The following is a 17,583-nucleotide window of genomic DNA, read 5'->3' on the forward strand; positions in this document are numbered from 1 at the left end:
TCACAGAGCAGTGGGTTGTAAGAGTTAGACTCATGATCAGGTTTTTAAAACTTGTTTTTCTTAGTTCATCAAGACTCACTATTTATTGAATAAACTCCTTAGATTTTTTCAAAGTATTGACATCTATCCAAAAGAATTCAACCCCTTAACAACCCATGACAGAATAATTCAGCCATGGATGTCCTTACCTTAATGACCCATGACAGAATAATTGTGTCATGTTTTATTTTACCAGCAGGGACTGACAGCCTTAACCAATGGGAGAAGGGGGGGGGGGGAGTCATCCTTAAACAGGGATGTTCCAGTAGCATCAGCCTTCTCACTGTTTTTCCATACTCATGCGAAATTGAGATTTCTGGCTTGTTTATTTTACCTTTTTAAATTCTATATTATTATGTGTTCTGTGTTTTAATTTGAACCTTTATGATATGATGTCATGTTTTGATGCTAATTTTTATGGAGGTAAATTCTATGTCTTTGTATGTACAACTATACTTTATTTCTACGCTAGAACTTCTATGTGCTTCTTATGATTCTTTTGACCCCTGTATTGTCACATCAAAAAATTAATAAACCACAAGTTTTGAAAATAAATCATCTTGTTCATTAAGGAAATATAGGAAACAAAAATATATTTTTCCTTTGCATACCTGGGATGCGGAGGGGCTGTTTATTTGGAATAGGAAGAACCTAGTCAAATGTTTTAGCACCCAACAATCTTGCTACATTTTTTTACATGTACATTTTTCCCCCCATTATTTAGACTGTTCAAAGCCAAATTAATAGCATTGGTGATGTTATGCTATTAATTATATGTTGAATACCTTAGAATCTCAAATATTAGATAACAAATCACTTTGATATATAAAATAAATATTAAATATAAAAAAATATATATGTTTAATATTTATTTATATAATTGCTGGAACTGGTCAAGGTGTGTGCTAAATAGTAACATCATGTAAGAGGAGTTATGTCTTACGTGATCTACTCTTGACTTTGGTGTTTTATAAAATAAAACATACACAACATGTAATTCAAAATAGTGAATGCTACTCAACATTACCATGTACAAGTGCAGTTACAGGAAGATTATATATCAGTTTTGGTACAACAAAAAAGCCTTCAATTATTCCCATCACCTGTGGTAGAGCTGCTCTCCAGATATCTTGAAAGATTTCAGTGATAACCTGATTATTGAACTTTGGACATACTAAAGGAATAGCAGGAAAATATAGCCATATTTCTGTAAAGTGGAAATGGGAAAAGGTCACCTCTCTATAGGTTTTGATGTACGGGAGTTACTGTCTGTGCGTAAAGTGCTGCAAAAAAAAAAAGAGATTGAAAGAAAAATAATATGAACACTTTTTGATAGGTGTCATTGAAAAAAAGAACACATTTTGAATTTACATGTAATGTGTACTATAAAAAATGTAAGTGTACGCAATGTTATAAAATATTTTTAATTTTAAATAAAGTAATATATGTATTTTAATTTTATAAACGTGCACATCTTGAAATAAGTCGTTAGTTTTAAGCAGTTATTTTTAAACTTCTAACTAATAAGTAGATTTAAGCTACTGAAACTGTTCACATTCCAATATGTCTATTTTTATTTCAGACATGTACTTAGTAGAAATGAAAAATGCATTTTTTTATATAATTATTTACTACAACTTTTTAGAACGTTTTAGATAAACTAAGAAGTAAACAGTCAATATGTAAGAAAAGCATCAGTAATACTGACTAGCAGACCTAATGAACAGACAACGGAAGCATTATAATAGACATCTGATAATCTGTATATTAGTAAAAGTTAAAACCGTTAAGGTGCAAGGACAGAGTGTGGAGGCTACAATGCACTAGAATAATATAGCTTTGGTGTTTAATAAGCCTAAATTATTAAGGTATAATAACAGAGCATATCCATGGAAAGTATAAGGAACAAAAAACAACTAGCAACTACGACATTTAAGAACAGAGGTAATTGTCCTCAATAAAACCTAGAATATGTTTGTTTCACTGTAATTTAGGGGTCTATTTATTTCTCTTAAAGTGTCCCCTAATAATATATGTTATATTATCATTTGTTTTAAAGGACAGAATGTTTTTTCTTTTAATATTTCACAACAGTAAGTGTAAATAAAATGTAAAACATGGGACATTTTTACATATCCAGTGCAACTAAATAGAAAGAACTCATAGCAGATGCATGTATCAGTCATGCTTGTTAAATGATTCTCTAACCATACACCAAACCCCCTGAATGCCTACCAAACCTACCTACCAAACCCTACCTTTAACCCTACTCTTACACTATCTCTAACTGCATACATACCCTACCATTACCCCTAACTCTAACATTACATTATCCCTAACTCTAAAACAGCATTAACCCTTACCCAGTATTATCTTTTACGTTACAATAAAACTAACCCTACTTGAACACTAATAATAACTGTACCATAGCAATAATCACAAACTTACCTGCTGCTCACCTTAAGTAAAACTTTTGCTAATATCAATACAGATATCAACAGATAGGGTTTTCCTTGTTAATGGTGGAGAGGTATGTGCCTGCCTTCTACTGCCTCTTTTCAGAATTACAAGGAGTTTCCTCTAAAGCTGAAACTCCAGCCTACTGATTACTCTGTGATTAGTGCTGGGCAGCTGTCAAGCTTAGAATCAGTCTCAGAATGTCAGGATCAACCATAGGGTTTTACCCAGTGGTGTATTTAGCCCACGGCAAACTAGGCGTTTGCCTTGGGCGGCACTAACCAGGGGGCGGCAAAAAATGCCAGCCCCAAATGCCCACTTGGGCATCCCCTTTGCCATGGGGGGGGGATCCAACACCTGGCCTGCTGGCCACCATATGGATCCCCCAGTGTGAGGCTGTTTTGGAATTCGAGGTGGCACGCAGGAGCAGAAATATGATGTTATATCCCAGCTTCCGGCATAAGTAGACAGCCCGCGAGGCGTGAGGGAGTAGAGCAGGGAGATCAGAGCTTCCTCGCCACCTCGGATTCCAATACAGCCGCACGCCTCCCAGCAGCCCCACTGGACTATATCCATGCCAGATCTCCTTGTAGGGAGGCTGGGTGGAAATGTTCAAAGTATTTTAATAATATTAATAATTAGTGAGTGTATGTGTGTGTGTCTGTGAATGTGTCTGTGTTTGTGAGTGTGTGTGCGTGTGTCTGTGAGTGTGTGTGTCTGTGAGAGTGTGTGTCTGTGAGTGTGCACATCTGTCAGTGTGCGTGTGTGTGTCTGTCAATGAGTATGTGTCAGATCTGCGAGTCTGTGTCTGTCAGTGAAGTCTCAGTGTTTGTCATTGAGTGTGTGTGTGACTGTTAGTGCATATCTGCCAGTGTGTCTGTTGGGGAATGTGTGTGTGTCAAATCAGTGAGTTTGTCTGTCAGTGAGTTTGTCTGTGTGTTTGTCATTGAGTATGTGTGTGTGGTGTGTGTGAGTGTGTGTGTGTTGTGTGTGTGACTTCATTGAAGTGGTCTGGGTGCAATGTCCCACTCCCCTTAACCCTGCAAGTTTAATTATTGCAGTTTCTCAGAAACTGCAATAATTACCTTGACGGGTTAACTCCTACAGGGTGGTTAGGCGACCAAAAGTTATCACACTGTGCATTAGGACACCAAGTGTCTGCTAAATCCCCATAGGATTGATACAAAATGCTTTCCTTTAGGGAAGCCTAATACATCGGCGCTGGATTCAAGTAAGTGACTGAAGGAGTTTTAACCCTTTCAGTGCCGAGTAGGGGGGAGAACACGAGGGAGGGGGCACTATAGGGAAATATAGTGCCAGGAAACTTTCCTGGCAGTATAGTATCGCTTTAAAATGAGTAGGAAAACATGGTGTCTAAAGAGGAAGGGATGGGTTCTTAATCAGGAAGAGGTGTGGCCTTTATCGGTAGGGGTGGGGCATATTTAGATTGGAGGTGCCCAGGTTTAGTCGTGCTTAGGGCAGCATAAAACCTAAAAACACCACTGTTTCTACCTTAAGCAGCTTGCAACCCTAGCTCCTCCATGGCTGAATATGATCACAGTGATTTCAATGGATGTAAAGAGCTATATGCAATGCAATGAAACTCATCAGTATGACAGAAGGGATCCCTAGGTATTGATTAAAATGTGGGTCTCCCTGGTGTGAGCAGGGATTTAACCCTGTTCTAACCACATTGCTTAAAAGGCTATAGACAGTGTTTCAGGTGAGCATTCTACAAATGTAAAGTCTTATTAGAGTTTAGATAAGGATATTTCAGAATATGTGAGAGTAGTTTTGCTAATATTGTCTAAATAAAGTACAGTAAGGGACCCTTCCTACAAACTGTATCACAATTTTTTTTAGCAGAAATTATTCATCATTCTTCCATTGTTGAAAGAGAAATTTACATTTTGAATGAAGAATGTCAAAAATCTTTAAATTACATTTATTATAAATATTTACTGAGTTTGTATTTAACAATATAAATTCAAGATAAAAGTTTGCTTCTGGGAAAAAACATTTTGTAATATATTTTCTTTACTTTTTTTTAATTGAAATTATAGCATGGCTTAACCAGCGCTTTTTTACTTAGTAGAACTAGTGTCCCTGCTTTTTATTGTAAATATCAAAATATAAAAAGGAAAGAACGTTAACTCCTTTAGGACAAGACATATCTCCTCACATGTAGTTAATCCTTAAAAGTTAGAAATGTAACCTTTCCATCTACTTTATAGTTTTATTGATGTTTTTTTAATTTACCTTTTATTAGAGTTTCCACACTCAAGATAAATCTGGTTCAGTGTATGAGTATATCAGACAGTGATATAGATAACATACATCTCCATCATGGGTCATAAGCATATGACTAATTTCCAGTAGAATTAGGCAGGAGTATACATAGATAAAGACTAATGTATAAACTAGCTCAAGTATGTGATGTTCCTAGTAGTATTTTGTCTACCTTACTTGAGAACATTGTAAAACGTGGAAAAGTAATGTGTATCAAAACAAAAGATTATATCAATTACACCTTGCTACTCTTCTATACTGCAATAGTGTTGTTACCCCTTTTATTTTGTACTATTGTATTACATATGTTACTGCATTTGTGATCTATTTATTAAATAAAACTACTCATTTAAATTACTTTGCAATCTTGTAATATTGTACACTGTTATCAAGGAATTAAATAATATCACAATGTCTATAAATGTGGATATTTGTAACCTAGAAACAACCTTCACAATTTCTATAAATATTGCCAGAGTCATCCTATAAACAGTTCATTCTTAATGATATAATGTGCTATTATCGGGTCCATCTCATGACACCTCTCATGTAGTTATTCTAATGTATGAGCACCACTTTCTTTGAAACATTATATTTATATCTATTTATTCTTGGCATTGTTTATTGTTATTTAGGAGCCTTGTGAAAACCACTCAGTAATAAAATACAAAGGACAAAATAACCATTATCAATATAATTGGTATTTTATATTAATTCAGATTATATGTCCATTATTGTGTTGCGTACACCTTGCCAAAAAGTATGTTGAAAAAAGTGTGTACTTACTTTTATGGATATAGCATATATTGGATATTTTGTTTGGGGTAAGGGTTTTATATATGTCCTGAAGAAAGTTCACAACGGTGGACTGAAACGTCGACCCTTTCACACACTGGAATAAAAGGTTTTTACTTTTTGTAAACTGAAGTCCTTGAGTGCTGGCTTTTTTGAACATTATATATATATATATATATATATATATATATATATATATATATATATATATATATATATATATTTTGTAAATTATTTTAAATAGTATGCATTATTAATTTTTTATTAAAAAATATATAACATTACTCTTATATTCCCACATTATTCAGGTTATCTGGAATGAATGTGCCACCTCCGGTAATAAGCAGCAAACATTGGTTAAGACTCCATTTTGTTACAGATAACAATCATCGTTACAGAGGATTCAGTGCACAGTACCAAGGTATGTTGAAAATATCTTTAATATATAACAGGGCTCTCAAAAATAGTATTGTGCTTACATAAAATAAAGAAATGTTGTAATATTTGTCATCGTATGCTGTGCATTGTGTGATCATGGTAACCTCTGTGTCAAGTCAAAAAAATCTAGGCAGTGGTCATTGAGATTTTAATGTAGATTCACAGATAGTTAAGTATAATTACAATAACTTTCATTAACAATTCAAGGAACACAATTTGAAACCAGTATGATAGCAATGAGAATTTATTCGGTTTTGTTACTTGAAGGAAAACGGTTCTTTTTAAGATATAAGAATTAAGTTGCAAACTACATATAAATATATTTACTTTAACATTCATTAAAAAATATATGCTTTTATTCACATATTTTTATTTTGCAAATGTATGTCATTACAAAATTATTTTACCGTATTTACCATTTTAAATATTTTTTTTACATTTAATATCACTGTACTACTACTGATTATTATTCTACATTTTATCTTACTCATTAGTCATTGTTTTCAGGAAATCATAATTTGTTATTTAGCATACATTATTATTTATTTATTTGCAGGTTGTACTTTATGAGTTTCAGACAGCAACATTTTGCAGATCTCATAATTATTTATATTGAGATTATGTAATTAGACAAAACCATGGCTAATATTGCTATCAAAAATACTCTTCTTCTAATTAAATTAATTAATAGTTTATGTTACTTTTTTCTGTGGCATTAGATTTCAAATTAGTGAGAATTGTGAGTAACAAGTACATTGTTTTATTTTTTTATTGGCTAAGTAAAAAGTTCAACCTTCAAAAAAAAATCCACACAAGCTTAATTTTCAAAAAACTTTGCACATTCTCACTGTTGCTTTGTTTTGGTAGGAAATGATAGCACTGCTTTATGTAAACAACCAATAAAAAAAGAAAAGTCTTTGAATATAGGTATTAAATCTATTTATCAAACAATATAAATTTTATTCTACTATTATGTTTCCCTGTGGACTGATTTATCTAAGCATCTATAAATAATTACTCAACACTTTAGGAGATGGTCTTTTAAAATAATCTTAGTGAAGATGAAATAACATCATCCGATGACTATACTTTCCTAAAAGTTCAAAGACAGATCATCTTGCCCTCATCCGTTCATCTGTGAAAGAGCATCTACAGATTAAAAAGCAGCAATCCTTTCCCTTGGAAATTTATAGAACTGTGTAAGAATTATTAATCTTAAAAAAAAAGTTCTAATTTGTATGAGTTCTTTTTACCCTTCAAAATTTCTCTTCTAATCCATAGATTGAAAAACCATACTACCTAACTCACGTGACATACATTTTGGCAATGTGACTATGTAATTGCAACTCTATAAAGACAGATGGATTGTTGCTTAATAAATGTGTATCAATAAATTTGCAAAAATAAGAAATGCATTGAAAGAATAAAAGTATTTGTGTTGATCATAGTATGCCCTTTTTGATTGGAGATGAAATAAAAGCAGGACCGTGAAATAAATATATAATAAACATACAATGGTCATATTCATAACAGCAGGTTGTGAAGACTGTGGGATTTAGATCAAATTATCATACTTTTAAAATACAGGGTTTTTTTTTCTTCCAACATGACTATACTATCATAAATCTTTTTTTTAAAAAAAGGCTATTGGGTCAACATAATTTACTATATAATATCTAGACCTTACTGGTGCTGGTTTATTATTAATTATATTATTATTGTTATTATTATTATTATTATTATTATTATTATTAGTAGGTGTTGATCAAGATATTTAGTTTTTTTATGTTTTTCTGATATTATTTAGGAACAATGATTTGGTTTTCTCAGTGCATCAAAACTATTAAGAAATGTATTCACTAAACAGGGAGTCGGTCTGATATGACTTGCAAACTACAGGTCTAACTAGCAGGCTTGTAATTAATTTCAATGTTAAGTTTCAGTTCTGTTAATTACCCACAAACCAAGGTTTTTTGTAAATCAGTTCTCAACTTACCACTAGTTACTATTTATTGAACATATCAAGGAACATATAGTTGTTAAAAGTATAACATTTTTGAATCTGATTAATGTTAACAAGTTAAAAGTTAAAATGATTAAACACGATCTTACAATCAGTATCAGGTCATCCATCCATTATTGGTGCATGTGCCATTTTATTTTTAATTTATTGATGCTTAAGATAGACAACATGTAAATAAGCAAAAATTTGGGTAAAAAAAATAACTTTTAAAATAGAAAATATTATTGTATTTAGCATAATTACATTTACCAACATGACCTATTGGAGCTGTGTAAATGTTTTAAATGATAAATATGGTTACATACTGCACATGTTCTAACTAAATAGCATTTTCCAACTCTTGTTTTATTTAATCTCCATATTTATTTAGACTTTAGTGGTTTTGCAAACAAGCACTTTTCTATTTTTTTATGTAAAGTGTCATTACAATAGAGGTTTTTCTGTGGGTGTTGTGGATCACTGTGACATTTGTTATGGTTGAATAAGCAGCGCATATAGTCCTTGTTGCAGAATTTGAAATACTTGTTTTAGTAAAAGTTTAGCATATTTTGCCTGGGGATAGTGATTACCATTAAATTTAATTTGTATAACTTTGCAAGACATATTGTATTTGCTGTACAATTACTATCATTTTATGACGGCGTCTATTGAAACCTATTTCAATATTTCATTAGGATTCCTCAACCCTTTTTGATAGCTAGAACAATAAACCCGCATTTCAAATATATTAAGCTACAATTTTACTGGATGTCTAGTTCCAACAAGATTCTTTTCAGGTTTACTGTAACATCTTCTATGGCAATAGTTCTTGACCCCTATGTCAAGAACCAAAATTAGGTTCACATGCAATTTCAGTGGGTCCCAATGTTTGGAAGAGACATATTACATTCATCAGAACACAAGCAACTGCCTAAAATATTTTGGTCTATATTGGACTGTGGCAGCTTTGCTACAGTAACCAATCTGCAATTTGCAGAATTAAATTAGCTCAGTAATTGGTCACCATCTTGGTAATCTTGGTAATGCCATCTTCATAATTCAATTCACTGTCAGAACAGGTTAAGAACCACTCTTTTTGGTCATATGCTTGTGCTGTTTCATTGAAGTAGTCAACCATGCATTGGACTAGTGTGATGGTATATGAAGACTCTTAGTAGATCAGTTCACACATGGTGAGGTACAATAGTTTGTGGTGTTTCACTTATGCCACACTGCCTTTTAAAGCAATATCCCACACTAATAGCAAACAATAAAATTAGATTTCACCCCAAAATTATGGTGAAAGGTTATAATAATACCTTTACCCTTGTATTACACTTAGTAGATAAAATAAAGACTCCTCTATGTCTTCAAGAAAATACATGAAACTCAATATCTACTAAGATAAAATAACAGACATAGGGCAATATTGTCTGTATGTATAGATGCATAGATTGAATAGAATGAACAATGAACTCACAAAAGTATAAATGCAGCAAGTTCCTCACTCGTTAAGCATATCAGATGCATCATGGTCTGGAACTCCCTCTAAAGATGAGCATATAAAGAATGGAAAAAATAGTCAACACTTAAATACACCAAAATGTAATTGTACAGAATTCACTTACAGTGTGAAGGTAAAAAAAGGCACATCAAAATCACATCCTGAAACACAAAGGGGGAAATCCTATATCCAATGTAGATGGGAAGATCACAGGAACTGGAAGGAAGATCCCGAATCAAGATATTGCAATAAACATTAATATGAATAATATATGACACAAAACAAAAATAGATACATAAAAATCAAATAAAGAGTCAAATAAAGTTAATGAGAAAACACCCTATGCTTTTCCTATGAGATATAACTTACTTCCAGAGTTACATGTATGATATATCAGGAAGTCTGGTATATCAGATGAAAAGCACACGGCAATATCTCATTAACTTTATTTGACTTTTTATTTGATTTTTATTTATTTGTTTTTGTTTTGTTTGTTGTATTATAAATCTTTATTGCTACATCTGGATTCAGGATATTCATTCGAGTTCCTGTGAATTTTCCATCTACAATTTATGCATTTCTACACAGACAATATCACCCGATGTCTGTTAATTTTATCTTTGTAGATATTGAGTTTTAAGCATACTACATTGCTATAACTTTAAGTATGGACTCTGAACAGTTGTTCATTATTTACTCACTATACAGTAGGACTGTCATCACAAAAACCTGGAGTCTGTTAGTAATGTAACCATCCACACTTTATCACACATGCCACAATATACCACACTTAGTAACACATTTTCAAATAGTTGGTACTGTCCCAGTTTGATGATGATTTTAGTTTGAGCATTTCTATCCATGAGCACACCTGTATGTCCCCTCACCTGGGTACTCACCTCCAAAGAGCACTAGATTATGTGTTATATCCCACTAGTATACTAGTTACTAGTCGTAGTAAATCTTCATCAAACTGGGACAGTACCAACTATTTGAAAATGTGTACTAGTATCACTAGTATCAAAAACAGTATATATATACTAGCCAACTCCTTGGTTCTGCACCCCTCCCTGTTACAGGTGCCTCATCTCAGGTCCCTATTTAGCCTTGTACTGCAGAGAGCCTCAGATGGAATTTTTTCCCAAGTAAGTGGTTAATCTCATAAGAGCAGACATTAGACTGTGAGAGTAGGACCTGCCAAAGATGGGGTACATACGAAAATAAGATAGCACTCCCAGGACTTGTAAATCAAAAGGTAAAACTTAACTTTTAATTAGCTTGCAAAAGATCGACGTTTCAGTCTGTTAACCACAGACTTTCATCAGGACTAGTACACACACTGTAAAAACACATATATATACAAACATACATATTAGCAATCAACTTACCCACCACCGAGATAATTGCATCTCCCTGTCAGCTGAGTCCGGGTCTCCCGCGGGTTCCGCCGACGTCAGTGCGTGCGTCAAAATGACGTCATTACGTAGCGCCGGCGTCATTACCGCAACACGTGACCACCCGTCCGGCAGCATCATGGGGAGGCTGTTGCCATGGAGAAGAGCTCCATGGTAACAACTAAAAACAACACACAAATGGCTGAAGAGGCAGTAGAAATACAGTATTAAATAACATTGCATGTTAGAAACACTCCAATGTAGCATCTATCCCTATAAAATAGGGAGTTTTAGGAGTTTGGACATTATTGATGCATAACTGTGAAGAACGCTATACTGGATATAACTCTTGAGGAGCAGCACACATAAATGCCAAAATATAAGGGGGATATAATGTTAGTTGAAAATAAATAGAGAGATAAGTAAATGTATTCTTGGGAATAATGCACAAGTAGGAGCATATATACAGCCACCGATGATATCCCTGAATAATCCAACCCCCAATCTAAATCATAAAACAGCCCAACACAACAACACAAACAAGTAAGCAAATAGGAAAGACGGTATACCAGACCTAGCGAGGATAATAAAACTTTTTTACCATCATCTATGAGGTGTCAAGGGAATGTGCCTATCCCACCGGGTGGGCAACATTAGCCCAACTTCGAAGTTGTTTAGAATTCAGCTACGTAATGACGTCATTTTGATGCACGCACTGACGTCGGCAGAACCCGCGGGAGACCCGGACTGAGCTGACAAACATACCTTGTGAGTGGAGTGCAGGATTATTTTTCTTGTTATATATATATATATATATATATATATGTTACTATATTAACCCATAAGCCCCTGAACATAATTGAACATGGGAGAGTGTATTTCCTTAGCTTTTTCTGTTTAAAATAAAATAATATAACATTTCAAAACAAAATAATTTAATATTTCTCATCCAGCACCAACAAATCAAAAATAAATGACCTCATCTTGTGACAGGCTTTTATAAGAAGTAAACAAAATAACATGAAAATAAAACACACATTCCTATTTGATGATTGATTTATAATAAGCATGATCTACACAAAACCAATATTATGTCAAAAGTGAAGTCTGCAACAATGACATAAGTGCTTACAATCCTATGTATAAGATGTGATGTGTTGACTGAATTTTTTTAGCACAATCTTATTGTTTGTGTGATGTCCTATTTTTGCCGGAATTCATTGAAATCCCTGAACAACTTACCTGGCTCTGTTAAGAGAGTTGTTTAGAATTCAGTGAATAGCTTACTTTCTATTCATGCGAGTGCAAGTTAGTGATTTTTTTTTATCTACAGCAGTTCTTTTAAAAATGTAAAATTCTAGAAATAAATAGAAAAATAATTATGCATATGGCCCTGTCCCAGGTCATCTGAAATATTGTTTTCTGGATGGCAGTATCAGTGCTGCATACCTTTTAAGTCTGGTATTAACACACACAGCAGAACAAGCATGCTAAGACTGTTGATAGTTACCGTCTTTCCCCAAAAATAAGACAGGGTCTTATGTCAATTTTTCCCCCGAAAATGCACTAAAAAAACGTGTGACTTCCCCCAAACATAGACCAGTTCACTAGGGCATGGAATCCTGCAAATCTATGTTCAGGGAAAGTTTTACGAACTTAGATTAGCATACTCGCTAACAGAATACCGCAAATCTATGTTCGGGGGAAACTTAGGGGAAAAATTAGGGGAAAGTATGATAAAATGGAAAAAAAAGTTGTAGTGCCTGAAGTGTCCTAGGGAATGTATGTAATGACATAAAGAGGAAAAACAAAAAAAACTGATAGTGTAGTAAATTAAAAACATCTTGATATAGTAAGGAAAATTAAAAATTGTACACTCACACTTTCAGGGAGCTTAGATACAGCTCTGACTTGCACACCTGGGTGGAATGATACTCACCTGTGGATATATTGTGGTGCAGATTCTTCGAGTTGTCCTCATAGTGATGGGTTTCATCATAAAAAATATAAAAGACAAAATAAAAGTATATAGTGTAATATGTTGAGCTAATAAGCAGGGGTAGGTATGTAGATAGGTGTACACTCACATATTACGAAGCCTACATATTGGCTCCAGAAGTAATACATGAAGTGGTATGATCCCCACTCTAGGATGTAGGTGATTTTCCTCTGTGAATATATAAAAGAGAAATAAAAAACAATAGAGTGTACTATAAAATTAGAGTATAAAGCATAGTAAAAGTAATAAAAACCTTAAGAGCAAAATGAGATTTGCTCAGTCCAATTGGCTTATGTGGTATTATCCCCAACAAGGAGATGTAGCTCAGGATACAGAAGCAGAAAATCAGGTCCAATAAAAAAGTACTTTTATTAAAAAAAAAAAACAATAAAATCAAAGATAAAAGGCAAAATAATTATATAGCACAGTATAACAGTCCACTTTACCATATATTAACCTGTCTAGAATTGATAATAGGTTGAAGTGTTCCATATTATTGTTAGGCTCCTTGTACGTTTACACATTTACTGCCAAAGAGGACATAATTTTACAGCAAACATATTTTAGTTATTTAACCTGTTCCCCACTGGTGGTTCAGTGCACATTTAAACATATTGGATGGTTATTTTTCTTATCTTCCAACAGGATTTTTGTTTGTTCGTCTGAGACTGCAGACATTCTAACAATCATGCATGTATTTAGTTGATAAGACTGCAGACCTGCTGTTAAAGCCTGGGCTGCTGGACTGACTGCTCATCATTGATTGCAAAATCCAAACAGGATTTGCAGGAAATCTACAAAAGATCAAAAGCAGCAGGGCAGCCTGGGGGGGGAGGTGGGGGCAAGGCCCAGTGCCAGCTTGATTTGAATAGTTGTTCTGTTCTCGCACTCTATGCTTGCAGACATGCACATAGTGTGTTTCTGTTTTATAAAACTAATTAAATACTTTGAATGTCTCCTAGATTGTAAGCTCATTTGAGCAGGACCTTCTTTGACTCTTGTATCTGTCAACATTTATTTTGTTTGTCAATTGCATACTGTTATAGAACCTCGATGTATAATTGTGAAGTACTACAGAATACGTTTGTGCAAGATAAATAATAACATGAAAAAATGTTTCACAGAATTTTACTTGTCACAGATATAAATGAGTGGATTTTTCAGGGACATGGCTGTGCATTTGGGTTTGCTCAGTGAGCAACCTCATGTGCCTGACCTCCTGGCATTCATTAGTAATCTGTAACTGAGCCATGGCTGAGAGCAAATCGCATTGAACAACATTAGAGATTAAAAAGTGATAGCTCAAGAGGACAAAAAAATTTGTGTATGTAAATGCAGAAAAACACAAATAAAGAACGACAATGTCAAGCCTTTAAAGTATGGAAATACTAGGATTTTTTTGAGTGAAAAAGCTTTTAGTTCTAACTCATTGTTTTCTGTTGCTATGAAATAACAGTGACCTAGATTTGAAAATTAATGTTGTAAAAAGATTACAGTAACTTTATAAATGGCACAAAAAAGACAAACATTAAGGCAATGTTGTAAAACTAATAACGATAGTTTTTAAATACTTTGGGAGTAACAGCCAAAGACTTGCTAATACTTTGGGAGAAACAGACAGAGACTTATTTTTAATCGTCAAAGATTTTTTCCATCTTTGCTTGTTCTGTGACTCTTGGTACAACAAGCAGAATTGGGTTTGACCACCATCCTTTGACCACCGAAGCAATCTTTTTCTTTTCCTACTATTCACTCCAATATCTGTATTCAGGTAAAATCACAAGGCAATGAATATTCTCAATGCAAAATCTCAAAACCAATATTCACAGACAGGTGTGGCTGTTAACAACTATCTCCCTAAATACTATATAAAGTTTGAAATAGTTGCAAAAAACATTGAGCGTACCCAAAGCTTCATTATATCAGAGAATGGCTTGAAATGGTGGTGTCCTCTTATCTTTCACTAGTTATTATTTAGTGTAAGTACTGGGCATATTTAGGCAAATTAATATAAAAAAATAATATTTTTTCTATTAGAGGTCAATTGAGTAAAATACTTATTTAAGAGGGTTTGCTTTTTAATTACAATATTTTAATATTAAACTTTTTGAGTTAGCCCATGTTGTGAGTTAAAATAAGATATTCTTATGTGAAATTACAATAAAAAATATATATATATAAATATATATATATATGTAAATATATATTAAAAACAATGTGTATATATACACACACACATTTCTATAGATGAAAAACAGTTAACGAAAAACTGTTATTTTTTTTATTTAGAATTAGGTATGTAGAGGTGATTTAATTCAGTTTTAAAAAAAATAATCCTTGTTAATTTGTATAATATCAGAAGGCATTTTAAGAAAAGAATCTTCTACTGAAATGGTACTTATAAGATTAGTATTAATTAGACATTGTTATGGTGTTTGGATTGTTTGCTGGTTAGAACAACCAGAATATAGATCACAACCTTTAGTAAAAGAAGCATAATGACATAATAACAGTGTGCTTACTTTTATAGAATGGCTAGATTTAACAAACAATTCAAAAGGAACATTTAATGTTTAAACACCCTAAAACAAAGAATGAGACGAATACTCTGGGTAGTAATTGTTACTTGTATAATTGATGATTAAAACTGCAACCTTAAAACTAAATTAAGCTCACTCATAGGAATTAAAATCAGTTTCTAGTAGCCATGATTGATAAAAACAGTTATTATCCATGTGCTGACCAAGTCATTCCTCTATTTTCTTTGTTTTTGTATGTCCACATAATTACTGAGAAGTGTGTAGAGAAAATGTAACCTCTCTTCTTTTTTACTAAATTTGCTATAAAATAATTAGTGTTAATTTACCAATATCTCTTAAAATGTCATCATACTTTATTGTAAAAAATCTATAATTCAAAAAGTCCTTCTTCAAAAGTCATTCATGCAAAGCATGCACTGAAAAAGTTTTGAGAAAGATGGTGTGTTTGGAAAGCAACAAAGCTAAATAATTGACAACAGTGGCAAAAACAATTAATGACTAAGAGAAAATTGCAATGCTTTTTAGTGATGTCGCGAACGTTCTTGAATGGCGAACGCGAACTTCCGCAAATGTTCGCGAACGGGCGAACCGGGCGAACCACCATAGACTTCAATAGGCAGGCGAATTTTAAAACCCACAGGGACTCCTTCTGGCCACAATAGTGATGGAAAGTTGTTTCAAGGGGACTAACACCTGGACTGTGGCATGCCGGAGAGGTATCCATGGCAAAACTCCCATAGTTACATAGTTACATTACATAGTTGATGCAGAGTGTGGTTTTAATCCATAAAGGGCATAAATCACCTAACATTCCTAAATTGTTTGGAATAACGTGCTTTAAAACATCAGGTATGATGTTGTATCGATCAGGTAGTGTAAGGGTTATGCCCGCTTCACAGTGACAGACCAAACTCCCCATTTAACGCACCGCAAACAACCGCAAACAGTCCATTTGCACACGTGTGAAGTAAACTGACTGCTATTATTTCACAGTCAAATTTCTAGTTTTTTTTTTAAATGCAAGCTATTGTGACACCAGATATGAGTGGTGGCACTGGGCAAGTGGGCACAGTATATGCTGTGAGCCTGACACACACGCTGGCAGGCAGGCAACTGCAATTAGATTACACAGGGGAAAAAAAACCTGATGTTCTAGCCCTAAAAAGGGCTTTTTGGGGTGCTGTCCTTACAGCAGAGATCAGATGAGTCCTTCAGGACTGTAGTGGGCACTGAATACACTAGCCTAGCTATCGATTTCCCTATTAAATCAGCAGCAGCTACACTGTCCCTCCTCTCACTAAGAATGCAGCTTCCGGGGGGCGGGGCCTAGCTGTCATGGAGGTAAGACACACTTTGTGTGAGCTCCCTCAATATCTCACTTTAAGCAGCTACCAACAAGCGAATTTCACCCCAGAAGGGGATGACCCAGCAATGTTGCTCCTACCTGACCGACCCGACATGCTTAATAGCGGTCAGCAACTCGACAGAGTCTTACTTACCTCCGCGTGGCAAGTGTGGCCTGGTGCTCACCGGGCGGGAGAGGCGGACGATGCCCAGGAGCAGCTACTTCCCGGCAGGAGCTCCGTTACCCCCCCTCGGAGCGGTGGGGGTTATCCTGGTCCACCCCTGAGAGGCTGTCTGGAGCTAATGGATGCACAGAGCACAGCCACCCAGGCTGACATACTCATCTGCGACTCTCCCAATATGGCAGCAGCCGCGTGTCCTCCTGGTACCAGCAAAGCATCGCAGGATATTGAGTCTAAGCTGGAAAGACTTTAATCAATTTTGGAAGCAAATAACAAGCAGGAAGCCCCCAACAAGCTCCACCACAGCCCCAACAAGCTCCACCACAGCTAAGCGAAGCAGTCCCCATTAAAATCCACCAACGCAAAAGGCGTCAAAGACGGGACCGGAGGCACAAACAGAAATGCAGAGCCTGCCCCACGTCAAGCACTTGCCTCCACCTTAAGCCACCACAATCCCGCACCGGACGTGAAGCACCACCGGGACAGATCCGACCACCCGACAAAACAAGCTTCCACCACCTCAAGCCGCAAACCCGGCACTCAGCCAGAGCCTCAGCCTTTGTTGTTCCAGGTATCAGGGACTCCCAGGGTCTGCACCTG

General features: G+C 34.8%; 1 protein-coding gene across 1 annotated transcript in view; it reads left to right on the forward strand.

The window, feature by feature from the left end:
- The window catches only part of CSMD3 (CUB and Sushi multiple domains 3), a 1,213,223-nt gene that overhangs the window by 439,002 nt on the left and 756,638 nt on the right, over nt 1-17,583 (forward strand). The window contains exons 6-7 of the mRNA XM_063451130.1: nt 5,889-6,001; nt 6,149-6,151. Of these exons, the coding sequence (XP_063307200.1) occupies nt 5,889-6,001; nt 6,149-6,151 (116 nt within the window). The remainder of the gene's footprint in view (nt 1-5,888; nt 6,002-6,148; nt 6,152-17,583) is intronic.

Source organism: Pelobates fuscus, chromosome 4 (genome assembly GCF_036172605.1).
Source record: "Pelobates fuscus isolate aPelFus1 chromosome 4, aPelFus1.pri, whole genome shotgun sequence".
NCBI classification, from domain to species: Eukaryota; Metazoa; Chordata; class Amphibia; order Anura; family Pelobatidae; genus Pelobates; species Pelobates fuscus.